This window comes from Dermacentor albipictus, unplaced genomic scaffold (assembly GCF_038994185.2).
Source record: "Dermacentor albipictus isolate Rhodes 1998 colony unplaced genomic scaffold, USDA_Dalb.pri_finalv2 scaffold_23, whole genome shotgun sequence".
Classification (NCBI taxonomy): domain Eukaryota; kingdom Metazoa; phylum Arthropoda; class Arachnida; order Ixodida; family Ixodidae; genus Dermacentor; species Dermacentor albipictus.
Genome location: NW_027225577.1, coordinates 1581098 through 1608099, shown reverse-complemented (window position 1 = coordinate 1608099; position 27002 = coordinate 1581098). Strand labels below are relative to the sequence as shown.

Genomic DNA, 27002 nt, shown 5'->3' with positions numbered 1-27002 from the left:
CGGTCTCTTCAAACGTGCTGATTCCTAGAATCGTAAAGTACTATCTCTAAAATTTTAAAATAATAACAAAAAATATAATCTTCATGCACTTTTTGAACTTTTCTGCAACCTTATGCTCACTGAATATCTTATTTAACATTTGCGATGATACTTCGTGCTCTGCCTCTACCGCTGTATTTGCTTTTATTTGGCTAGTGCAGGCTGGTACCATCTAGTAAGACCAATCGGTAGTTGGGATAGATTTTGCTTGAATGCGCCAACTTGTAGGTAGATGCTTGAATGCTTGCTTTATGTTCGAATCCTGCTTCGCTTTAGCCGTGCCACGGAACAATGTGTCCTAAACGCTCTACTTTTGCTTAGTTTATGGCGACATCGCGTTTTTTTTTTTCGGGAAAACGTCAAGATCTACGCTTATTGCGCGCCACAGCTATGTCCCGCGATTAACCGCGCCTTCAGCACGAGTCAAGCCTTAGATACCGACTGCTTGCACAAGTGCATTTGTCGTCATTCATTGTATGTCACTCGACAGACATCGTGCATGGTTACCACAAGTGCGTTCAACTTATAGCTTTATGTTGCCGACAACGCGTTCGCTTGTGATACGATATTCTTCGTACTGATTGAAAGTGCAACAAAACGGAAAAATATCATTGGCTTGATCACGCAGATCGTATATCATTGTGCTTGGTGCGATTGCAGAATGGCCGCGGCCGGAGCGACACTACCCGCTTTACGCCGCTGACTTTACTTCGTACTATACATGATCGCGCGGCGCACAACGCTTGGCCAACCATCGTTATTTCGAAATTGTTTTGACGGTTCGCATCGACGTGGTGCGATGCCGCCCGATGTATTTCGTGGAGTGCGTGGGCCCGCGACCGCAAGCGTGCTTTGTTCACGAATGGGGCGGCGTCATTGTACTCTCTGGCGCGGCTTTGCTCTTAACGGCCTCAAACACCGACGACGCTGGGAGGGCACGTGCTGGCAGTGAAGTATCTTTGCGGAGAGTGGCGCCATAACGGCAGCATCGGTGACGAGTCACATTCGGCCACGCTCGCAGTAACGGCGCAATATACGCGCGCATGGGGCTTAATTCAATCCCGAGATAATCGGGCCGCGAGCGACAATGTCGCTCGTTGCAGCAGTGTGCGCGGTCCTACTCGTCATTCAACATATGTACGGCGGTGAAATGTGGATGGCGGGCGCAGTGGGATAAAACGATAATGTAAAGTACGGGTTAAAGTACGCTAATTTATTTACCAGTGTCCATCTTGTCTTGTTTCCAAACACTGGCCCAAACCCACTATGGGGGACTGGCTAAGAAGCAGGCGGTTTCCAGTATGTTTATGTTCAGAATTAAACGGAAACTAAATTTGAATAGTAGAGCGAGGGAGTAAAGAAATGTGATTTAGAAATTAAAGCAAAAATATTGTTAATAATTTGTAGATGAAATAATTTTACATAAAGAAGTGAAAGAACAGAAATGTACGATAATTTTAAAATTCAGCAAGGTGCTCTTTTTGTCTCTCTATTAAAATTGTAAGCTGCGGGAAAACCATCCCTGTGGCATGATCCCATTGAAGTCGCCCCATGAAAAAGAATGGTTGGCGAGGGTAGCGATATCCCAAGTTGTCGAAATGAGTTTTATAACAGTTTTGTTTGTCTAAAAAATTGGCGGAACGAGAGAAAGTAATGCTCAATAAATTCAGGTGTATTGCAAAGAAAAGTATAGAGGGGACACAGCGAGACAAAACCTGTGTAAGTAGAAATTTAGAGGTGGTATACGACATCTCAATTTTGTAAAGGAAACTTCCAAGTGCCTTGAAGGACACCAATTATTATTCCATGGGAAACAAAGATGGTGGAATTCAGAAGACGATGCTAGCATGGATATTGCAGAATTTTGCGATATAGAGAAGTTTCTGTACCTAGCCGCGGGTGCATAAGCTGATGTCGGCAAAGCAGATATGGTAGGGCCATCGTGGTATGCTCGTGCGAGTGGATCAGCGATTTCGTTCAAGTGCAACCCACGATGTCCCGGTAAGCAAAGCAAACATACTTGCCGTAAGTACGGAGGTACCTTCAAACAAAATGTCAGCAGAATTATTGAATTTGAAGACGCAGTAAGTGCTGTGCATACAGACACCGAGACGGTCGCAATAACAGCTAATGGGCCATTTTGGGGAAGGTTTAGTAATGCTAATACAATCACCACTAATTTTGCCTGGAATATGGATGCGAAGTCGGGAAGGCCAAGAGAGTCAGTGATTTTGTTCAAGTGCAGCCCCCGATGTCCCGGTAAGCAGAGCAAACATACTTGCCATAAGTACGGAGGTACCTTCAAACAAAATGTCAGCATAATTATTGAATTTGAAGACGCAGTAAGTGCTGTGCATACAGGCACCGAGCCGGTCGCAATAACAGCTAATGGGCCAATTTTGGGGAAGCTTTAGTAATGCTAATACAATCACCACTAATTCTGCCTGGAAAATGGGTGCGAAGTCGGGAAGGCCAAGAGAGTAAAACCATTCAAGAGATTCAGAGAAGGTCCCCACTTCTACCTTCTCGTTGAACATAGAAGTATCAGCATATTTCTTATATTGTCAGTGGCTAGCTGGTGTAGGTGGTCTCGTAAGATAATAATTAATTGTCTGCTTGGTAATAGTTTAGCATGATTTGGAACTATGTCGTTTAACTAAGTTTTGAGGTCTAGTAAGGCACCATTCGAGTGGCAAACTTGACGTATGGACACATTCAATTGCTGTAACTGTGCTTGCACAAATATTATCTGAGGGTGGTGTAATCTCGACCACGATACGCCACCATGTTTTTAAAAAAAATTTTAGTGGGAAGTCGGAGTCGATCTGCGTTTGATTTCCCTAAATGAAATATAATAATATTACTGTAATAACAGAATGCAGAAAAACCTGCAGACCGAAGAAGCCGTCGTTTTGCAGCTTGTCTGCTGTCTTTTACACTGCTAATTAACGCGGGCGATAAAAAACGGGTACATGTATTTTTAGTCTTTCCACGCCACCTAAGGTGTACTTAAATAAAGATGTGTGAGGAAATTTTAGCTGCAATGCAGCTGTCGTGGTTTCGTTGGAGTCATGTTTCAGTAAGTTAGTGTAAAAGCCGTTGACTCAACCGCACGTTCTAGCTTTCGCCACAGAAAAAAAATAATTGAACGAAACGCATGACGTCGTGATTGAATGTAAAAAAAGTAATGCTTTCATTCTGCGCTATTTTCTACGGCAATTAGGCTTTGGATATAGGGACACGCTCGTATTTTGCTTTTTCTGCTTTTCTTGAACGTGACCTTCGCCTCACTAGTGCACTTCGTCGATGGCGTGATACGATATATGTGCACAATGCTTCGTAACACTTGATTTGCGAGATTGTGAATAAGCTCTTGCTTGGCTTCCCCCCCCCCTTTTTTTTACCTTTACAATAAATTTTTGGTTCTTGCATTCAGTTTATTGCTTATGTTTTCTTTTGTGTCTGCGTCATTATTACTCGTAGCGGCTTTTGTATCATTCTTACATTTGTGTTCTTTCGGTGCACGAGCGCGCGCGTTTCGCGGTTTCTTTTTTCGCTCCTAACTTAGAACGTTTCGACCTTTCAGTGTAATATTTGCATGTGTACCCCTCTACGAAGAGGCCCCCAAGCAGACTGTGGAAACGCCGAGCCGAGCGCACAGACAAAACAAATAAAGTGAACGAGAATACAGATACCGGAATCTTACCGCTATACTTCGAAGATGGCGGTAGTTTGCATTGCCAGTGAAATGTCGCTAGTCACGAGGACACGTGGGAAGTTTCTTATGACGAAAAAAAAAAGTCTAGAGAGAAACAGGATTGGAATGCTGAGAAACAAGTTTATTGACAGGCGGTGTCATGAGTTTTAAGCGAGCGCCAAACCATTGAAATGCCAGTGTGGTTCTTGTCCTTCGAAGATAAAGCAGTCTTACGCCTCGTTGGTCGAGCCTGCAAAGCAAACGATCCGAAAAAAAAGAGAAAAAGAAAACGGTCCATGAGAGTCTCAGTCTGTCACACCTATAGACAGTAACCACAGCAGACGAGGACAGGAGGACGGGACGACCACTGGTGACGAGCTTTTAAGGAAGTATTAAAGTCTTCATCGACATCTTCTGCAGAATGAGTACAGAGGCTTGACCGCGAACATGTGTTTCATTCTTTGTATGTTTCCCGTCTTCTCGATGCGCGCGAGTGGTCAAAACATTCTTTAGAAGCCCAACGCTGGTCTAGCTGGTTCGTAACTACAAATACACAGACAAGGAGAGGAAACAAAAGAAAGAAAACCGAAAGAACCAGCCACATCAGTTCAGCTAAAGGCGTAGTTTCTTCTGATGGCGACCGTGCTTGTGTATATATAGATCCGGAATAAAAATAAAATCATTCTGTTGTCGCCAATCGCATACGACTGTCCATGTGTCTGCATCTTTCTGGTGTTGTCTGTGTACCAAAGATGAGGTTTTTAAAATCCCTATCGGTATCTGCATAACGCTTGTGCGTCTGTTCAGTTCCCTGACGAGCATTGTTGATTGCCTGTTCTTCGGCTTCAGATAATTTGCTCTTAGCTTCCTCCTAATCGAGGTGTTCTTCCCTGTACATACCCTTCCAATGCTTGCTTATACGGAGTGCGCTTGATCAGCCTCCTCATTAGTCCCTCTCGTGTGACCGAGCAGATGGCCAGACGCAGGGGTCTCAGACACCGCGCCAGATTCATTTGTCTGTGCCTTGTTATGGAACAACACTTGTTGCCCTCGGTACTGTTTGGGTAGCCCAGCAAGCAAAAGACGACGAGGTCACTGTGCTGCAGCAGGTCAGAGCTACCCTGCACGCGAGCAGGTGAACGCTATTCTTCTATCGGGCACCTCATCATCCGCTCCGTTTCCGAGCAGCAGAAATATAAGTAGTCAGACATTACGTAATGATCACCGCTGACAAAATGAAGCTAATATGTGTGTTTGGGGAAGGATAAGAGCAAGAAGGTGCGCGGGAGCGTCGCACTTGACGGGTCGGCTTGCGTGAGAGAGTAGAAAAGAAAGAAAGAAGTAACGAGATAAAGAAAAGAAAACAGTAGCATGTGACCGTCGCAGTGTTTGGTCTGACGGGTTGATTGATTTCCGCGTATTAGCGGAGTCGGTAACAGATGGCGCGGCTAGCATGAAAATTGCCCCGAGGTTCTCGACCTATGGCTCGTTGATTGGATTTTCGCTCGTCTCGCGGGCACACCAGACGACAGCTGACGGACATTCAGGACGGGACACCGAGACGGCCACTCAATCGTTGAAAGACGCAGCACCAACGATGAACACTGAGAGAAAGGCGAACATATTCGAAACAGGCGCGCCGCTTTTCGGTTTACATCCACTAGGTAGTTTTTTTTTCTTCTTCTTTCCTCTGGTTGGTTGTCCAAAGACTTTGTGTCTTCGGAGAGATCGCCAATATTCTGTCTGTTGAGTCGAGTCTGGCTTTGAATAACACTCATCACTGTGTAATGAATTAAGGTATCTTGCGATTAAAATTGGCGGCTTTTGACCCCTACGGTATCAGTTATTCTGCTAAAATTAATATGAGAGAGAGTTATATGGCGTAAAGGTAACCAAATTCTTTTTTTTCTCTCTCGTTTATTTCTCTCTCTCTCTCTCTCTCTGCACGAATGCGCACCACATTAGCTACATTAAAGAGAGGGTATTCATCATCCCGTGTGTCTTGGAATACAACACAGGGGCTTAAATGTAAGCGCGTGCTGCTCAAAGATGACGTACGTTTTACCGCCATTGGCAAATGTCTGTTGACGCGGTATAAATAATTGCTCCCTATCTGGTAACTTTCGTCGCGAACTGTTATCGTTAGCTACTCAGCGCAGCCTCGAGCAAGGCTGTTCTTTCAGGTCCCGTGCAAATGGGATGGGAGGTAAACTCGAATAATGTCATGCCCTGGGAGACAAATCTATTATAACGCCTCACATGGAGGGCGCAGCAGACGGTCCTGTTTCGAAGGTTGCCGAAGGAGTCCTTTAGAGCACCTCACACAGCCGTAAAGACCTCGCGCGCTGTAAGGGCTTGCCCCGACGCCCCAAGTTCCTTCACCCGAAAAGCCCGCCACTCTGGTGCTCTACAGAAACTGTTCCAGCATACCGTATACTGAGTATGGCATCGCCATTGGAGACGCGTCTACACCGTCCCTATTCTCTAGAGCCTCCTATAGCTTACTTCATCTCAAATTTAAGAAAAAAAAACGGATATTTAGAGAGTTTGGCGACGACACTTAGCTGCATCATCTAAAATAAATAAACTAATGCCATAGCTTTTTCAGATTTCGGCCATCACCTTGTCCTTTCCTATTTTGTCCACTTCTCACTGGTAGCTGATGCCGTTTCTGAGTAAACAGACAAACATTTGCCGTAAGTGGTTGATATAATGGCGCTTCGTGTGTCATCAATACAGACAGCAGGTGGCGCGCAGTTCGGCGCGTTGCCTTGTCGTTGACCAGAGCGTATAGTACTCTGTTCGTTTGGTGCGAAGCTGGAAATCATCAGCAACCATAGTGCCGGACGAAATTCACTGTCATAAGCATAAGCTTAAGCACTAATGAACAAGTGGTTTAGATAACTTCATTTGTACTCGTCTCCATTGGCGGTGTTAAACTCGGTATTCAGGCATGCAGTGCTGCACCAACGCGTTCGGCGCAACGTACGTCGTCGCCTGCGGCCGGGCAGGATGTCGCCGTTGATGAAGTCGTGGTCCTGCCCGCTTCCAGCGACGTTGCCTACGACGCAGTCCTGTCCGGGCAGAAGGCCTGGTCCGCACTCGCTTCGTTTGCTGCGCAAGTGAACTGGGTTGACATCGTGCGCCCTCACGTCGTGCTTCGCGCCTTCTCAGCACGAAGTGAGTGAGTGAAGTAACTTTATTTGCTCAGCACGAAGTGCTTTCAAAATTCTTCGCTGTGTCGGCTCGAAATGATACAGATGCTAGCGTCTACAACTGACTGATTCAGTGGCGGGTCTTTCTATATGGAGGAAAAAAATATAAAAAGGAAAGCAACGTGAATAGCAAATCGCGTAGCGTTGGGTATAGCATCACGATTTTTCAGTGCTCGCTGCCCTTCTCGCGAGGCTCACTTTGCAAACTACGTGCTCATCGCCACGCTCTTTTGTCGCTTTCAAGCGTTCGTCGACTCGGCGCTTACGCCAGATGGACGTTGTAATCTCTTTCAGCTTCCACTACTAGAAGGACCAATGTGCGATTATGTATTCTCTAATTGGCTATATTGGTGGCAGTTGACGCTAAAAGGTGTATTGCGACTGGTCACCATAGCTCATTGCGATCCTTGTTGGCGTCCTGTGAAACTATTATTTTAGTATACAAGATCACTTTTTTGTGACATCTGGAGGATGTTATTGCATGATACGCTGGCTGAGTCCGCTTGCAAAAGCACATTGTTAATAGGCACGTATAACGTTGAGCAATGTTGAATAAAGAGGCGAATACAGATGGGGAGGCCGGTGCCAGCTTTTGCGTTGCTACCGGCCATCCGCTTCACTCATGTACGCTATACTTGACAGCATGCTTCTTGTATATATTGGTCACGCGTCGGTTTCGTAACGTCTTTTCTGTCTTTGCTGCAGACATTCTCACCGTTCAGCGCATATGAATGAAGGACAATGACGCGGTACTGAATGCATCTTATGTTAGATGGGCAGTTTAGATTACACACAATTTGAATTTACATTGAACGGTCTTGCTAGTTGTAAAGGAAGAGGTAAGAGTTGCTTTCCACAACAGTTAATTTAGCTCTACCTTGACGAGAAAACCTACAGCTTCCGCACATCGGACGCCTTCCCTATCCGCGTATATGCACCTGGAAAATAGATATGAAAATGAAGGAGATGACGTAGTATGTTCAACTCAAGGGTTCTCATAGATGGAAATTAAAGCAGCAGCCAAATACTTTTTCGGTTTTGTGTGAGCGTCTTGTTCGTGTTCGCGTTCCGCAGAATTGCTTAGTTAAGGCGTGATTAACTTGCCCGGCTTTCTCACTGTCCCATGGTGACTGTGCCGTGTAATGTGTGCCTTTGCTTCAAAAAGTATATTTTCTGAAAGTGCCAGAAAAGAAAAGACAATCTGCAATAGCACATCACATTAGATTTTTCCTTGCAGTTCTCGTTTGTGTCGGTTTCCTCATTCGGTAGAGCATGGTGCGAAATCTGGGTGAGAACAAACCCTATGATCTCTCCCACAAAGCTGTACATAACATGAACACGTGTTAGCTCTAACCAAATGAACACCGGAAACTTCCACCAAAGAGATACGTGGAATAACTACCAGCGCTTCTGCCGATTTCCAGAATGAGCTTAAGGCGCTGCTTTGGTGAACGGTGTGATAACAACGTTCCATAGTCTTTCGACTTACCAATCTGGCAAATCTACTTACAGGAGCTCGATATTTGTCTCCGCGGTTACCCGCTATTCGTGCTGCTGATCGTGGCGAAAAAATAAAAAACACGAGGAAACCTTAAAAATTTTCGTCTCGTCTCTGTTCGTCGCGCTTGACGCAAGCTTTTACGCTCGATGTGCCGCCTCCGCCCGAAGAATCTTCGATGGACGCGGATGCCATATGGCTGTGTCACTGCGTGGTCTGGCGTCGGAGTCCATCAAAAATGAGCGTCACGTTTCTTTCAATGTGGCCTCCTTCGTCATGTATCATACTTTTTTCTTCCCCCTTTGTTTCTCGTAAAGGACAGGCACCAGACGAGGAACTCGTGGGCAGTCTGATTTTCTCCTCATTTAAAATTCAGACGAGCGCCGTGAAGTGAACGGCGAATCGAGCGCAATAGTAACACGAGGTACTAGAATAGACTTCATTCTTGCTTAAATGTGTGGAATGAGAACAGCAGTGAACGAGAGAGGCTAACATAGAAAAAGAAAGAGAGACGTTCACGTGGAACGGGTAAGCAACATGCCGTAGTGATTCGTTAGTTTCTCAACAGCGGGATGAGAAGTGAAGGCGCGGGTGTACGTGGGCAGGAGTCGCGCGAAACTCGGACAAAGGGCGACTGTTGCTTGGAGAGGACGATGGCAAGGCAAAGAAGGAAGCTCAGAAGAAAGAATCAAAGCGGTGATATCAAAGCGTGACGTCCGTAACAAGCGCGCGAAATATCATTAGCGTAAGGCAGTCGATGCAGGCATCTTGCGAGGCCGGCGCTGTGATGCTGCTTCCATCGATAAGGAATCGCTGCGTCGCCACTGAAATGCGCAGAAACGCAGCTGTTAGGCTTCTTATAACGCCCGCAAAGGGCGTTAAAACTACGCCACCACGGCGGGTGTGGTGGTGGCCGTGGTGGGTTTGGCGTTGCGCCGCTAAGCCCGAAAGTGCGGGATTAAATCCCGGCCGCTGCGGCCGTATTTCGATAGGGGCAAAATGTAAAAAAAAAAGCTTGTGTATCGCGCAGGTTGGGTGCAGGTTAAAGAACCTCAGGTGGTCGAATTTAACCCGGCGTCCCCAACTACGGCGTGCATCACAATGAGATCGTGGTTTTGGCAAGTAAAAGCCTAGAATTTTAAGAAAATAGACACCTTTCTTGACCTTTCGAATGTTTTGTGCATGCGCAGGAAAGAAATAAGACGACGATTTTTAGAAAATGAAACAAGCATGAGTGAAATACGGGTTTCTTCAAGTACAGCTTTTATGACGCATGGGCAAGAATGGCACTTTTTTTTATTATGTTCACTTTTAAGGAGAAGCAAATTATTCTAGCATGCGAAAAAAAATCCATTTTATGCATGGTTACGAGCATAGGTGAGAATTTCGCTTTCTTGTGCCTCTATAGGTGCTTCGAAATATAGAGCAATCAGTGCTTTATAGCTCTTGCCACTTCGTCTTCATTGTGCAGTGCGGGCCATATTAACACGCTGCTCCTGCCGCAGAGCATTAAAGTTTTATAATAAAATGACACAGAAGCGTGGGCCCTTACAAACCTTTTGAGATAAGGAACTGAACGCTTATCGCAACGCTTATCGCAAATCAGTTCTGTAGAAACTAGCCAGGTGGAGGAAATTTTATGATGAGGAAATATTGTCATCTGCATGAAAGTAGCAAGAAGCTGTAAAAGGAAGCCGATGCACTCAACAGCAGCTCTGTATTATTTTTCTTTTTTTTATTTCCGGGACTTGCAGAAGGCATATGTACCGAAAAATTAAGAAAAGACATGTAATGAATGCGCGCAGCCCTGCTTGGTGCCGTAGCTTTGCGCTACTCTCGGCTGAAGGACCATATTTCTCTCGCAACGTTTGTCGCGGGCTTATCTTTAATCCTGTCTCTATGGACATTCAGAAAGTGTTAAGAGTTAAAGGTTACCAAAGAAAAAAAATAGTTTGAAGTATGTTAGTAAGTTCGTCTTCTACAGTATCAAAAACGCCACTATTTCCTTGAGAGAAGGCTTGACAAGCCAGGAAAAGGCGCCAACGCGAAAGACAAGTGGTGAAGTCGCCTTGAAGTTCTCTCACAAGCTGACCGCTACGTCACAGATTTCGACGCCGTCTGCTCAGGCCTAGTTACATTTTTATCGGTAAAAATGGACTACATTGTATCCTAAGAGCGCCAAAGACTGAACTTAGCAAGTTTCAATACCTCTTACTGGGGTGCGATGGTCCAAATACGAGGGAAGTACTTTGAAATCCATGACGTTACACTGACGTACTGGCGCAAAAATTTCGCGGGGAAGTGTAAAAGAAAAAGAAAAAAATGAAACTTGATACCTTGATATCTATTTTCTCTTTTAATAATATACATATTGAGGGAAATTTAAAAAAATAAGGTTTGAAAACATACTTCATCAATCTAAATTGATATAATGTTTCTCTTTAGCATCCATTTTGTATATATGTCTCGCGTTAATATATGGTTTTTCTTTTTCATCTGCAGCAGTACCTGAAATAGTACAAAAACTGGAGATAATATAAGGCTTACATGGAGCCTGCTCAGCCCCAAGTGGACTCTACACAGCCCCCACCTGAGGCCTGCTGGAATAATTGGTGCGTTTGTTCGCCTGTTTCTTTTTTCACCAATTGTACTCACTGAAGCGTAGTGAGCTGGCGATGGAGGTCGTCGACGATATCCCGAATGATCTCCAGGCCCCTGCGACGGTTCACAATCTGCCGGATGCTGCGCAGTCAAAAGAAAGGGTGCGAATGTGAGATCAGAAACACTGGGCTGATCACTGAACCATATCGTGAACCGCACTCTGGTTTGCTCAGGCAACGCAAACGTGCTGAAACAAGCGGTGTCAACTGCACGAAACGCTTTACTTGCTTCATTAGTTACCTATTTGCAATACTGACAGGGCGGGAAAAAATACATAAAATGCTTCTCATGGCATGAAAGAACGGTCAATCCTTGCTTTCAAAATGAATGTGCACTCAACTTTCTTCTTTTTCTTTTGCAGTTGTTAGCGATGTGATCTGATACACGTGTCGGTGCTTCGAATTAAATTTATTTGGTATCATATTCAATGACAACAACTCCTCTGCACACATTTGAGGGCGACAACGACCAGCTCAATCCTATTGAATCAACCTAAACATACGAATTGGGAATATGGTTCGGCGAAGCTTGGAAAAATAGAAATCACTGAACTTTTACAAGATGCGGGACTTTTTTTTAACCTGCTTCAGTCATTTTGAGTTAAGAGAATAGAACAATTTTTCAGCTAATTTATACGTCCAAGAGCAGGCCTGTTACGTTTTCGCAATCTACCAACGAGCTACTTACTGCATCGTTTCGTCCTTGCAGGGCTCCGAGACCAGTGCGAACCTTACTTTCCAGCGGTTCTTTTTCTCCTATAAATACTGTGCCTGTAAAGCTTGCTTTGTTACATTAATAATCTTTGTGCGGAAAGGCCGAACTAAAAGTGGGTCCAGAACTTGGGCGAGACGTATCATAGCGAGCAAATGTGTCTTCACAGAGACGCGCTATTCGAAAACTCTACAAAGCTAGCAGCGTAAAATAAACACCAAGTAGGTGGCAAAAAAATGCGGAGAACGAGAGGGCGACTTGGAAATTAGCATACTACCAGGTTCGAGCACAAGGGAGCGATGGCGCGTGTACGAGCGATCACAAAACTCGTACAAGCGTGAATCACATGCTCTGGCGCACGGGAAGCGAATAGCACGAGGTAACACAGACGCAATTTATTCTCTGCGCGTCTGGTGCACGCCCCCTGAGAGCAAGCGCACAGACGTAATGAGAAGGGTGCGCGGGTGTATCCCTCCGACGTACTGTAGGCGCGGACGTTGCCCCTGGCGGCGCGAATGCTTTTTTTCTCCAACAGGCCGTGAAGTACCCTCTAGGCTCCATATATATATATATATATATATATATATATATATATATATATATATATATATATATATATATATATATATATATATATATATATATATATATATATATATATATATATATATATGTGTGTGTGTATATATATATATATATATATATATATATATATATATATATATATATATATATATATATATATATATATATATATATTTATGTCTGAAATTTTTTTTTGCCTCTGGTCAATGAAAACGCGTTGGATGGCATACGGCCGGGACCTTAGCAACACACGACGCTCCTGTGGTGCACGGAAAAGCCGACCCGATTCGAATAAATTCGAACCAATGCAAGATAACCTAACCTGACCGATACAACCATATCCCGTACCTTACCCTGCCCAGTTTAACCAAGCCCTGCCCTGTTTAACCAAACCCAGCCCAGCTCAGTCTAACCGAAGCCAACGCGACGAAACTTGACTGAATTTCAAGCGATCCCAATCTCACTCGGCCCAATTAGGCTCAGCCATATATAATTTATTTCCATGCACTCGAACGCTATTAAATACAATTCGGCCTAATTTGTTCGAATTCGTTCCGTATTTTAGTAGTAGGTCCGCTTGCAGTGCTTTTGCAGCCTTCCTTTTTTTGCCGACTGTTTGTGAACGTGACCCGCTCTCCAGTTGAAGGGGAAAAAAATGAATTTCACAATCACCGACGCAAAACGGCGAAACCCGACGACGAAGAATTGCGAAAAATTGAAGGAGAGGAAAAAAGGCGGGCTAAGCGCGCTTTGAAACCCTTTGACATTGGGACAGGCTGCACATACGAAGCCGCAGGCCCGGCGTGTTTGCCACAAATTCGTGCAGCGACCGGTCAGATGCAACTCGCCCTCACGGTGGTTCAGCCCGATAATGAAGTCAAGCGCTGATTGCAAGCACACACACACACACAAAAAGCGAGCTTTCAGCTAGTGCTCAGATTGACGCTCGTTATCATTCAATGAACGAGGATCACGTCGCCTAGTTTGCGGCCCACGCCACGCAGTTCAGCCGCAATTGCAGCCGCCGCAGTGCAAATTAGTCGCCGGTAATTACGTTACCCCGAGGCACCGCAGCGCGCTGCACAACAGCAAGCTGTTGTGATTAGGCGAACTATATAGTAAAGGCCGTTCCCATGAGCTATTTCATTAGCAGCGACCGGGAGCGTCGTTTCTCTTGGTGACTTCGGAATGGGGTCAGCGGAGGCAATAATTCACTGTAATGCTTTGGTCGACAAATTTTGCTTTCGCAGTACGACAATCTCTACCTTTACCGTGGTAGGAAAGAGAAATTTAAATATAACAGCCAAATTTGCCCTTAGACCAACGTCTACGCTGGCGCGACGGAAAAATGTTCGATGTTTTATGAGACAGCCGTTTTTTTTAGCGTCGTAAGACACTTCACTTAAGAGGACGTCATGGTAGAATCAATGTTTTGCAAAAGGTAGAAGCGTACTCTATTGCTTTGATTCCAAACAAACCCAAGCGTCCGTATGTTTTCTTTAACCGGACTTTTAGAAAAAAAAACGCATACAAACACTATATTTATATTAAATTCTGAAAACAAAGCACTTCGCACCTTGCATAGGACTACCAGCCACCCATATAGTTCGTGCTTTAATATCCTTCCTGTGACTTCTTTTTTTATTCCCAAGAAACTTCTTTTTTTATTCTCAAGAAACTCAAGAAAAAAAAAAGGACGACGAAGTCACTGTGCTCGGTTGCTGGTTTTCTTCTGGTGCTGCAGTTTTTCTCTGTTTACATTTTTTTTGTGCACCAGTAACAGGCAACGACGTTTGTGCTGCACCCTGAAGTCTTCTACTCTGCTGGGAGATCCTCCCTGCGGAGCTTGCCATGGAAGATATGGTCTTGGACGCGTCTGGCGGTCAGCATAGACCGCCCGCGGCTCGGAAGCGGCTCAGTTCGGCAGTAGGGTCCGACGCTACTGATTCCGAGCTTTCTGACTCAAGATCGGAAGATTCGGATGCTTTCATACCTGTCAAGCACCGCCGCCCACGACGGACGTCTCCGGCGTCGTCCTCAAGTGAAGGGACTATCATATACAGCACCATCAAGACTACGACAGTAGCTTTCATTCCCATCGACGCGATGGTAAGCGTGAATGCTATCTCTCGACAAAACCGTAATGATTTCTTCTTCAAACTGGCCCCTGGACTAATCCAAGAGGTTCGCGTGAACCCCTGGAAAAATGTCATTGCCGTTGACACGACTGATGATAAGATGGTGCAAACTCTACTTGGTTTGTCTGAAATCTGTGGAGTCCACACACGTCCCTACATACCACAGGGTGCAAATATAGTGGCTGGTGTCGTATCTGATGTGGACTTGGATCTCAAAGACGACGTTTTTAAGACCATGATCGTTTGCACGCCACCATGCAAAATAATTAGCGTTCGAAGGCTGGGCACGTCAAAGTGCATGAAGATACTTTTCGCCTCTGGAAAGCTGCCTAGTCATATAAAGGCTGGACTTGTGCGCTATCCTGTTCGACCTTTCGTACCACGGCCTTTGCAATGCCATAAATGTTTCAAGATTGGTCATGTTCAGGGTTTTTGCACCAGAGATCTGGTCTGTGCCAAATGCGGTGGAAATCACCATGTAGATTCCTGTGAAAGTCAGGCATATCGGTGCCCTAACTGTAATGGTGAACATTTGGCAACGGATAAAGGATGTCCCTCATTGAAGAATGAAGTAAAGGCACTAAAAAAGAAAGCCATAAAGAAGGCAGCAGGAGATGAGAGCTCCCGTCGCCGTAGTGCTGCCCCAGCGACTGGAAAAGCAGCACGTTCAAAGAGTGACAAAGAAACAACGCATCAGAAAGCAGGGGGGCGGACCTTCTGCCTCTCAGACACATCGTGGCCAGCGCTTCCATCGAAACCGCCGGAACAAGTATCTACAAAGACTTCGACCACGGTGGAAAGCACTGCAAACACAGTACCTAAACCGGTATCAACCAACGACGATGTGCAACTTGCAAATCTTCTAAAGATGCTTGTCAACGTCATAAGATCTCTGATAGCCGGTCGCCAGACTCCAGCAGCGTCAGCAGCAGAGCAACTTTTAGAGGCACTCGTTCCTGTCCTCGATGGCCTTCGCTAGACGTTTTACCGGAAACAATTCTAACAGTTGTCAGCAGCCTCGCCCCTTTGTGCTGCAATGGAATGTCAGGTCGATGCGACCGCGGCACGCTGATTTAGTCCTTCGACTATTCGCTATGAAGACTCCACCAGACATTGTAGCGCTTCAGGAAACTAACGTCAGGAAAGACGAATATCGATTGCCAGGCTTCGTGGGTGTCCACAGTAACACTCGATGCGCGGAACCAGCTTGTGGCTCTTTCCGGTGTATGGAGGCGGCGCATACGCGCAATGCTTCAAAAGCATCAGTGTACGTTCGTGCTGACTTGGACTTCGCGGTTATTGACACAGACGGCATCTGTGACGATGAGTTTGAGTGTGCCGCTGTTACTGTGAGCCTCAGAGGTGTGTGTACGACGGTGGCAAGCATATACCACAGGCCTACACGTTCTTCCGATACGTCGCTACTTGAGTGCTTAGTGTCTCGGTGTGGTGCCTCGTTTGTGTTATGCGGGGACTTTAATGCCCACCATCCACGATGGTGTAGCCGTCCCCAAGACAATCGTGGGGCAGAGATTAACGAGTTCATTATCAAGAATGATCTCCAAATACTGAATGACGGTTCACCTACATTTATTGGTAGAGGAAAGGAGCATTCCACTATAGACCTTGCGATAACAACGAGAGATGTGTGCTTAGCCTGGTCATGTGAACCCGACCCGTGGGGCTCAGATCACCTACCCATTCGGTTAACACCAACACATACTGCGGGTCGCCAGGATGTCGTTTATACAGTTACTAACTGGGACAAGTTCCGACAGCTGATCTCAGAGGCACCATCTCAAGACAGCCTATTTAAACATATGAGTGAGTGCTTACAAAAAGCTACAGTACAACGAAGACGGAATATCGGCAAACCAAATCCCGATCTCAAGCTTTTGCGGCTCCGCGCATGTCGACGGCGCGCTTATAGACGGGCGCAGCGCTCTAAACGACGCACCGACTGGACTATATACAATCGCCTTGATGCAGCCATACGGCGGCATACAAAACAACTTCGTCGCAAGAGCTGGGAAGCTTTGTGTAGTTCGTTGCATACTGGAAGTGGTTTTGGAAATGTATGGCGCATACTGAAGGCTCTCCGCACTCCTGAAATCTGCAAGAATCCTACGGCTACATTGAGCATAGCGACTGGCCAGTCACCAAAAGTAATAGCAGAGGCATTTGCAGACCTTTACGTCTCTCATGCATCCAGTGACACCACAATTAGCGACCTTCCTTGTTTGACAAGTCACAGCACCGTAATCGCTTCCTACGGTCCAGCTTGCCAGATGGACGAGGCAGATTTCACTCTTGAGGAGCTGCGACACGCGCTGAGCCTCTCCAAACGCCGCACTGCTCCAGGCGCAGATGGTGTGACGTATCAAGCATTGCGGAACGTTGATAAGAGTTTCCATGACCGTATATTGGACGAGTATAACGAAGTATGGAGAACCGGTGTAATCCCTGCTGAGTGGAAATCGTCCGTGGTAATACCAATTTTAAAGCCCGGGCGTCCGGCAAGGCACCTGAAGTCCTACCGACCAATATCCCTAACTTCAAACATCATCAAGTTAATGGAGCGAATGGTCTTGTTTCGCTTAGATGTCAGGCTAGAGGAGCTGAACTTTTTCCCTGATGTCATGAGTGGCTTTCGTCGCCGCCGTTCGGCTCTGGACAGCATATCAGACCTCGTCTCAGCACTCGAATTTGCTAAAGAAAACAAGCATTCCGCCTACATGCTCTTCCTGGACATACAGCAAGCTTTCGATTCAGTTCCGCACAAGGCGATTATTTTCGCTCTTGCAACCGCGGGAATTTCGGGTCGTCTGCTCCAGTTTGTGCGTAATTTTCTGTCGGAGCGCCGGATGAAAGTGCGTGTCGGAGGAGTAACTAGTGAATACCGAAATGTGACGTGTGGTGTTCCACAGGGCAGCGTATTATCACCGCTTTTGTTTAACGCGGCACTCGCCGCGCTTCCAAGTCGTTTGCCTCGAGACACTGACTTCCCTGTGAGCATAGCTGTCTACGCAGATGACATTGCTCTGTGGATAAGCGGCCCTTCGCACCTTGGTCCGCGACTTCGCGCAACCTTGCAAAGAGCTCTCAACGCTACTTCGGAGTACTTGGGTGAAGTTGGCCTGCTCATATCACCTGCTAAGTCGGCTGCAATAGCATATCACCCTAAACAACGCGCTCGTCGAACAATGAGCCGACTGTATCTTGACGAAACGCCTATAAACTGGGTGTGACAGCACCGTTATTTGGGTTTAATTGTGGATGATCGCATCTCTTGGCGTCCTGCCGTTAAATCTGTACGACGCAAATCGCACTCCCTTCTTAAGTATGTGGCCGCCTTAACTGCTCGAGGTGCTGGTTGCGACCAAACAACTGCTCTTCAGGTGTACCAGTCATCTGTACTTTCAGGCATGCTGTACGCATTACCAATTTTGAACATACCACCTAGTTTGGTGGCCCAACTGGAGCGAGATCATCGCGTTGCCCTTCGACTAATGCTTGGATTACCTCGTGAGGCGCAATCTATTGCATTACTTACTGAAGCGCATCAGTTACCCTTGAGGCTACAAGCAGATCAGAGAGCTCTGTATCACATTGAGCGTCTGCACCGCGCATCGAATGGTCAATCGCTCCTTGATCGTCTGATTCACCGCCCATTATCTCGCATGGGAAAAATGGCGGCATTATTTATGGATATCACTACCATTTCTGAACATACTGCTTCAGATAAGTCTCCGCCTCCAAAAGGTATCACGAAACACGTATTCCCCATTTTCCTCACAATCCCTGACATGCACAAAAAGTCTGATATGGCTGTTTCGGCAATATTTCAATTGGCTCAGTCTCACTTGTTCGAAAAGTTTCCAGATTATCTTCAAGTTTTCACGGATGCATCTGTACACAACGACGGTCAAGGCGCCTCTGCAGCTTTTTACTGCCCTTCAACAGAAGTACGACGTATCTTTCAAATACTTCATCCAACTTCGTCAACAACTGCGGAACTAGCAGCGATTAATGTTGCACTGAAATACGTGCAAGAGGAGTTAATTACATCGAAGGTTGTCATCTTTACGGACTCCCGTGCTGCCCTTAGCAGGTTACAACGCAGTGAGCTGGATTGTCCACTTGTGCGCTGCATTAATGACTCTGCGAGCAAAATTACATCACGAGGGGTATGTCTCGTTGCTCAATGGATACCTTCACACGTAGGAATCGCCGGCAATGAAGAGGCTGATCGGCTCGCTTCAAGTTGCGTTCATAACAACTGTGACTGCCCAGAAATTACGTGCAAGCTTGATGACGCTCGTCTGTTGATTCGTCGCCACCTACTCAAGCAGCATCCAGATCAGCGCGTCGCAAATGGAACGTTCCCGCCCCGTGTTCGTGGTCGAGGCTTGCCTCGTCGCGCTAGAGCACAACTGCTCAAGCTGAGGGTTGGTTGCGTGAACGTGCACGAACGTTTATACAGACAAGGGCGTGCGGAAAGTCCATTGTGTACGTCTTGTGGCTGTTACGAGACACTTCAGCACCTTATACTTGAGTGTCCCGCTTTCAGTGCGCAGCGCATGTCACTAGTGAGAAACTATCATCTCCTTGGCCTGCGGTGTGCGACACTCGAGGAATGTTTATACCCCAGTGGCTGTGCATCTAAACGTGATCAGGCCCATCGCGCCCTACTAACCTTTATAGACCTAACTAACTTAGGTTCACGTTTGTAGCATGAACATTCGACATTCAGTTGTAGCGTGACCTTTAGTGACCGGCCCTACTGTGTGTGATCAGTACTGTACCCTAACGCTTCTTCCTTCGAAGATGGGAGGTGGCGGGTTCAAACACCTTGTAGTGTATATTGTGAACCGGTGATTACGTGCAGGTGATTACGTGAAACGGTGATTACGTGCAGCTTCACTTGGCGTCTCATCGTGGAGAACACAATCAGCCGCATAGCGAACTAGCCATGGACGTGGTTGATAATTGTGGAGGCTGTTCGACGCGGCGTCACTTTAATTCCGGCTGCAGAGTTCTACTTTAGTCTTTAGATTTGTCCTGTTGCAGTGTTCTACTTTGGTCTTTAGATTTGTCCTGTTGCTCTCCTTTCCTTTTTCCTTTTTCCTCCCCTCCTTCCTATCTTCCGTTTCTGTGTTGCTGTCGCCTCCCTTCAGAAGAGTAGGCAGGCGTTGTGCCCCTTCCGGTGGCAGTTGCCAGCCTGCTCCTCGCTATCCCTTTCCTGTTACCTGTGTATATGTGTATATGTGTGCAAAACAAATAATAATAATAAGAAACTTTATATTTTATTCATGGTTGTTTGTATTTTTTAATTTTTGGAAAAAGTGGTCGGAATTGATAATACGTGTGCTAAATGTGTGCAACAATAACCCAGTGACAGTCGATGCTTTTTAGTTCAATTTAATCTGTGCTTGTAATACCATTAAAAAAATGAAACCATACAGCCATCCCCAAGTCCTTACTCGTACAATAGGTAGTGCAGGTAATGGCCATACTGAAACAATTCCTTTTGCACACTCATAATTGCACTTTCCTCTGTATTGCTTCAACAAGAACGATGCATATCAATTTCATGTCTTTTACACTCGAGTGGTACAAAATAAATAAAACACACATATGCGCGCGTGCAAATATAGGAATGAATACGCAGAGCCATATAAGTAGTTGGGTGAATGAATATACACGTACACCTTGACCGAACTGTTGAATCTGTGCGTGACGACAAACGCCGCGTCATCATTTGCGCGTTGAAGGTGACCCTGCGATTTTTGATCACCGACCTCCAACTTGAACGTCCAAAAAGCATCACTGGCATAATCATGGAGAAATACTCACTGAAAACACGTTTTATTGTTTGATAGTAAGCAGTTTCGTGACATGTCCCTCATTATTCTTTCATGTCAGTATCGGCGCACTCGGTTGCGAAGGAACGCTGTAAAGCAAGACTTCGTCCTTATCTTGAATAAAAACGTGTAGTGTTGACAGAAGGAGGTACTTTGATTGTAGACTATAGAAAAGTGAGGAAAAGGTTAGCAGAGAGACTCGCGCGTCAGTGGAGCTTATGAATGTTGTTTTTACATCTACGCTGCGCCGTAACTTTTTGCTAACTGAAGGTCAGTCGTAGCAGTATCTTGAAATACTTTTCGATAGCAAACCTCAACCTGAAATTGGACATTCCGAAACAACGACGCAGACAACAGGACTCTGGGGAGGCGATTGCGCAGAATATCAGTCGGTGTACGTGTACTAAATGTGTGCAACAATAACCCAGTGACAGTCGAGTTCTTAACTGGAAGGACCATTCAGCGGTGCTCAGTCGGAGATTAATGATTTTGCATTCACAACTCATAAGAAGAGCTTGGGTGTCTTCGGATTTTTTCGGATTCGAGGAACAAAAATATAGTTGATATTCAGTGCCAGTGATTGTCGCCTTCTCCATAGTCCTGTTGTCTGCGCTGTTGTTTCGGAACGTCGATGTCGAACCAACTAGCCTGAATCAACAATCTTGTATTGAAATTGGAATCGTTCTTCGCAGAGTATGTTTTCTGATGCGAAGGCATCGAGTGGCCCATCGAGCGAAAAGGCCGGCGTCTGTAGCGGCAAAACTGCACCTAAATTCCCATTGGCTGCGTGCTACGTCACGTTCGCGCCTCGACGGGAGAGAGCGGGCGAAAGAGAACGCCCGTACGCCACGCTGGTGCACCAGGTGTTGCGTGAGGGGAGATGGCATCACCGCGGCGTCACGCCACCCTCGCTCTCAGAGACCTGTGTTGTACGCGCATTCCTGGCCCTCACAAGCTCTCGCCTGCATTCTAACTCCACCAAGATAATCGCTATAAAGAAATGAATGTATAAAAGAGAATTCGAAAGGAAAATGTTGGCGGTAGTGAGTTTCGAGCCTACGGCCCCGTTCTCTGAGGCAGAGCGTCTTGCCCACTGGGCTAAACCAGCATCTTCTAGGTAGCAAGTCCGTTCACTGTTCTTTATGACATGATGCTACTTGGGCCAAAATTTTCATTGCCAAGCCCGGCTTGACGAAAGCGGTGACTTCAAAATCACCGCGGCTTACTCGGGAGCGTCACCATCAGACTCTATGGCAGTCGGGCAAGGTAGCTTGTCGTCATGGATCGAAGGGCACTGGCCTTGTGCTATCTAGGAGGCGTTGGCCAAGCGTCTCAACATGCTCACTTGCCTACGAGTAGTTCTTAACTGGAAGGACCATTCAGCGGTGTTCAGTCGGAGATTAATAATTTTGCATTCACAACTCATAAGAAGTGCTTGGGTGTCCTCGGATTTTTTAACGTATCTTACGATGATTTTTGTGGCGTGGTGAGAGCAGCTATGAGCGATATGGAGAAATATTTAAAAGATATGGTGGTTTAGACGATTGTAATATTGCGCTTCTTGTGTTTTTTTTAAATTTCTAGATCAGTGTTTCCATTGTTGACTTACTGCTGCCATGTGAGGGCCTTCAGGCACATTCAAGCTGTATGTCGCAGCTTTTCGCCTGGAGGACCCCCAACAAGTTTGTTGGAAATAAACCATTTGATTTGATTTGATTTGATTTGTGATTTCCCTTAAATTTTTGATGAATGCCATAGCTCATTGACGTTACACGAAAAGCACTATCACCTTACACATAGCGCGCGCTGCACCTTGTCCGAGCTGCAAAAGAGTATAGTTACGAATGCGCTGACATTTACATGAAATGCATGCAAGTAACCAGTAAAATGCGACGACCAAGCTAGTTCTTCACAGTGTGTTTGCGGGTGTGCTTACTGATACTTATGGTTCATAGCATTTTAGCAGAGGGTGCTGTGAAGCCTGCCATTTGATGCATCGTGTTAATGTGTTATATTAAAGATTTCGTATTCCTTTACAACTTCGAAGTGGGCTTAAAAGGAGTGATCTGACTTTTTCAGTTTGCCAGAGAACATTGAAGTTCAACGAACCGTAACATGAAAAACATTTTAACCGTATAAAATACAAGATATGACTATTTGCAGGGTGTACTTACAGTGAGATGCAAAGCTCTCAAGAAAATGGTGGACAAATAACTTTACACACGCTTTCTTAACCGCTGTATAATGCGCGAGCACTGCGAGCTTTTTCAATCTCGCATAGAATCCGTAATTGTCACATAAGAAGCCACCGACGGGTGCTGTCGGCGGCTTCTTTTGTTAAAAGAAGTATTGTTGCAAGAGGCAGAAACCTTTTTTTTTTAAAGCGTGAATATGAGTAGGATTATTGGCTGTGGTAAAAACAACGTTTACACTGCCGCCCAAAACTAGCGTACAACCATTCAATAAGGTTCGCAATCAATGGAACAATGTTAAACTGAAACTACAAATTTTAGCCTCTTATTAAATTGAGAAGGAGCCAACATGAAAATATCCATGGCCGTATGGTTACATGCAGTATTAAGGAAACTTGATACAAGAGAAGCTCACATGCAAGTTTTTTCGTTGCGCGTTTTTTATGAAACTTCAATTGAATTGGTGACCTCAGCCAAGCTCTGGAAGGGGGATGGCATTTCTGAGTGCCTCGTTTGGACTTTGTTCATAATCATCAGGATGCCGAGCTTGTCTTCATCGTTGTGCATCCTCCTTCTATGTCCCCATCACCTCTTATCCAGCCTTTACGTCTCCCTCCCCGGTGCAGAGTAGCAGGTTAGAGCACTAAAGCTCAGGCCGACCTCTCTGACTTCCTTCAAATAAACTCTTTCTCTAAACAAACATTGCAAGCGGTTTAGAGGACTGACGTGGCAAACTTAACATGATAGAAGCATATGATTTCGACAACATGACCTTTAAGGAAAACAGAAACAGAGAGACTCGAGCAAACGCAGACTATCGAATTAGCCTGTAAATACATTTGTGCGAAAAATGTCATGTCTCAGACTTTGCATATGAAACTTGAGGTTTCTCATGCGACATCTTTTTAATATTCTCGTTGTGAAGGATGCAAGCCCTTCGCAAGCTCGGCGTCGGAAGTCTTATGTCATACTGAAGTGGTGGAGTTTTATGCGCAATCGCAGAGCTTCGAGATCAGTGTACTTTACATTCCACTAAATAATAATAATAATAATAATAATAATAATAATAATAATAATAATAATAATAATAATAATAATAATAATAATAATAATAATGTAAACATGTAGACAAAACACAGAGGGAGAAAGAGAAGCGGGCTAGCAACTGTCTCCTAGAAGGGACCACGCCCACACACTTGAAGAGGAGAACAAAAAGAGAGAGAGAGAGAAGAAGAGCAAGGCACACCACGACACATCACACAGTCGCACGCAGAGCACGAACATTGCGGAGGCGAGTCTAGTCCTGTGGTTGACAATAATTCCAGCACAACTTTGTGAGCCTCACATCAAGTGGAAGCACGACCTGTCGGAGACAAGAATTCATTAGGCGCAGTTGGAGCAGCTGCTGTAACTTGCTCAGCGGCACACAGCGACAGCTGGGGAAAGTTGGGCATTCTAACAGCAAGTGCTCAAGCGTTTCGCTGTAGCGTCCACAAGCCAGAGCACGAAGCGCTCGGCGCACGTCATTGTCGGCAACGCCAATGTGTTACATTAACACACCCGATGCCTGACTTGAGCAACGGGAACTTAGTGCGGCGGGTTAAAGCGTGACCAGGTATTGGTGCATGGTAAGACTTCGTTGCGACGCGTTCAACCGGGTGCGAGCATTGTAGGTGGTATTGTACTAGTAGTCGAGCGTCGTCAAATTTGCGCCAAATATGAATGGAGTCACGGTATGTCAGTCGGCTTTTAAAGCTCTGGGGACGAGTCTCTAGGGACGAGGAGGGGGAGGGGAACGAAATAAAGAGAGAAGGCAGGGATGTTAACCAGAAATGCGTCTGGTTGGCTACCTTGCTCTTTGAGACGGGAAAGAGGCAACAGAAGGACAAGATAGAGAGAGGGAGGGGAGTGGGAGGAAAGCCGCAGTGAGCTCGCGTACGTACGCGGAGGGCCTCAGCGAGTTAAAGACGTTCACATAGGCCAGTCGCCCGCAAGAAAGACAAAAGTGCCTTCATAGCTTTGTTGGCCGACGAGCGATGGGGGTGGTCTTCAAGTAGCACCTGCGCAGGCAACGGCCGGTCGTCCAGTCGTCGCAATGCGATAGATAATGTTTCTCTTTCTGACTGAAATCGATGACAATGGCACAATGAATGTTCGATGTTCTCTTCCACGCCGCAGACGTCGCATGCAGGAATGTCGGTCATTCCAATCAAAGTAGTGTACACCTTCGTGAAAGCCACTCCCAACCACAGCCGGTATAGAAGCGATACCTCACGTCGGTGAAACCCGGGTGGAGGTCGGAGTTGGAGGGAAGGGTTCAGTTCGTACGACCTGGTGTGCCTTATATTTGGGGCGCTCCGCTCTGTTAAATAGAGCTTGCGAGCCAGGTGACGAAGCTGCCTTGCAGTGTCTGTCCTGGAAAGAAGAATGGGAACGTTGTGTTGTTCTTGATGGGACTTTTTAGCAGCTTTGTCTGCTTGATCATTTCCACTGATCCCGAAATTTCCAGGTAGCCACTGGAAAATAATTTCGTGTTCTTTTCGTTTGACGTCGTGATGAAGTTTGACGCTTTCGTATGTTAGCTGCTCATGATCTCCACCTCTGAGAATTGACTGCATGCTGTGTAATGCCGGTCTCGAGTCGGAAAACATGGCCCGTGTACCAGGACCCTCTGTGTCAATAAATTGAAGCCCACTGCGCAGAGCCGTGAGTTCTGCAGCCGTTAACGGAGAGTGTTTGATAAAAGTATTGAGCTTTGAAGTTTGCATTTTCTCTTTGTTTTCGTCAAACTTCTCATTCTTCTGCTACCCCTCTCCTTTCCTCCCTCCCCCACTACACCCACACGCACATTATTTTTTTTGCCCTCAGAGAATCTGCAAAGCGCGCGCGAGTTCACAAAAGAAAGCGACTTCTTATTGCTGGTATTTTCTTTTACGAATTCGTATTTGCATTCAGACAGCCAAGATCAACGCACTCAAAGCGCCCTACTCTGAGCGCTTAGCTTTTATGGTTGGGCTACGCGTAAAACGCGCTGCGAGGTGTTACTGTATGTCGGACTGCGTTCAAGAGTAAAATCAATAATATGTCGGTAACCCTTGCACATTATTGATGCGAATTTCAGCGGTGCTTAGCGGGCATCTCACGTCGTCTGAAAGCGCTTGGTGACCTCGCTTGGTCTGGCTTCTGGGAACCTTTCGTTCTGCTTAGAGTTTTCGCAGAGCTTATTCTCCCTGCAAAGAAATCGGCGTCGCCCTTGAACTGCGTTAAAACATTGCATCGAGGTTATCTTATTTAGGCGGCGTGAATTAGAGACGCAGGTGGCGAAGGAACTTCGGTGAATCTGCTTAGTGAACTCCATTTAGGGCCAGAGAATTCAGCATCGAAGAGCTCTTTTTCATTCGCCCGATGTACTCTGCACATACACGGACCACGTTGCTGTGCGTTAAATTGTGTAAGGCTCCCGAACGATCTTGTCCGGCTCATGCGTTTGCAGCTTCATACTTGTGCTCTCGGTTTCGCTATGGAGAAAACGTTCGTTGGATTTGCATTTGCTCAATACTACAAAGCATTAACAGGCTGCGCAAGCTTAGCAGGTTTTTCTGCGGCCGACAGTCTAAAAGGTGGTGCAACGCGAGCGTATACTTCTACACGACTGCTTTATACGAGAGACCCCGCAACACACCCCGGCTCGCCCCCCTTTTTTTGGTCTCCGTTTAAATATGTGGTATCTTTTCGCGTACTCTATTGCGCCTGGTAGTGGATTCTTGAGCTACTGAAGATCAAGATCACTACTGGCAAGGTTTATTGAGCAAGAAAGACAGGACGCATTCATTTATCAGCGAAAATGCAAGCAAAAAAAGGCGGTGGTTGATTGCGTACGGCAGGGTTGAGTATCTTTGGTGTTCTATGTGTTGCAGCGGGCTCAATTCAAAGCGTTTTCAAAGGCTAGAGGAAGAGCAAGGAATCGGCTTAGTCGATGAGAGGGTGAGACACATATGCCTTTAATGAAAGAAAGGAGAACAAATAGGCTGAGGGAGCACAATCTCTGGCCTACTTTGCTACTATGCGCACAGGAAAGAAGAAGAGGGGGGAGGGAGGGCGACGGGTGTGAGATAACGATCGGAAAGTATGCCAGCGTAGGTTATGACAACAAGCGGAAAGAGTGAAAGCACATTATTACACGCAGTCACCGAAAAAAAGAAAGAAACAATATAAAAAATCGAAGCCATCGCGTGGGATTGGGCTCGTTATTGGGCAGCGTACTTGGACCCCTGTAGAATGTTCGGCGCTGCCAAGAGCCGGGAATGGAGAGGAACACTGCTTTCGACTTTCAAGTGCATTTGACTGCAATATATCCCGCAGGATTCTGGAAACATGGTTTAGCGTCAGCCATAAAACGCGG

At 46.0% G+C, this 27002-nt stretch overlaps 2 protein-coding genes across 3 annotated transcripts in view; one reads left to right on the top strand and one right to left on the bottom strand.

Annotated features, from left to right (window-relative positions):
* The window catches only part of LOC135898902 (diuretic hormone class 2-like), a 375756-nt gene that overhangs the window by 8063 nt on the left and 340691 nt on the right, over positions 1–27002 (top strand). Inside the window, exon 2 of one of the 2 annotated variants that reach the window (XM_070529528.1) lies at positions 10952–11061. The exons of the other annotated variant lie outside the window; for it this stretch is intronic. The gene's annotated coding sequence lies outside the window, so the exon portion shown is untranslated. The remainder of the gene's footprint in view (positions 1–10951; positions 11062–27002) is intronic. 2 annotated transcript variants of the gene reach the window in all.
* LOC139046647 (uncharacterized) overlaps positions 1–27002 on the bottom strand; it is a 99378-nt gene that overhangs the window by 3892 nt on the left and 68484 nt on the right. Inside the window, exon 3 of the mRNA XM_070529530.1 lies at positions 11105–11191. Coding sequence (XP_070385631.1) covers positions 11105–11191 — 87 coding nt within the window. The remainder of the gene's footprint in view (positions 1–11104; positions 11192–27002) is intronic.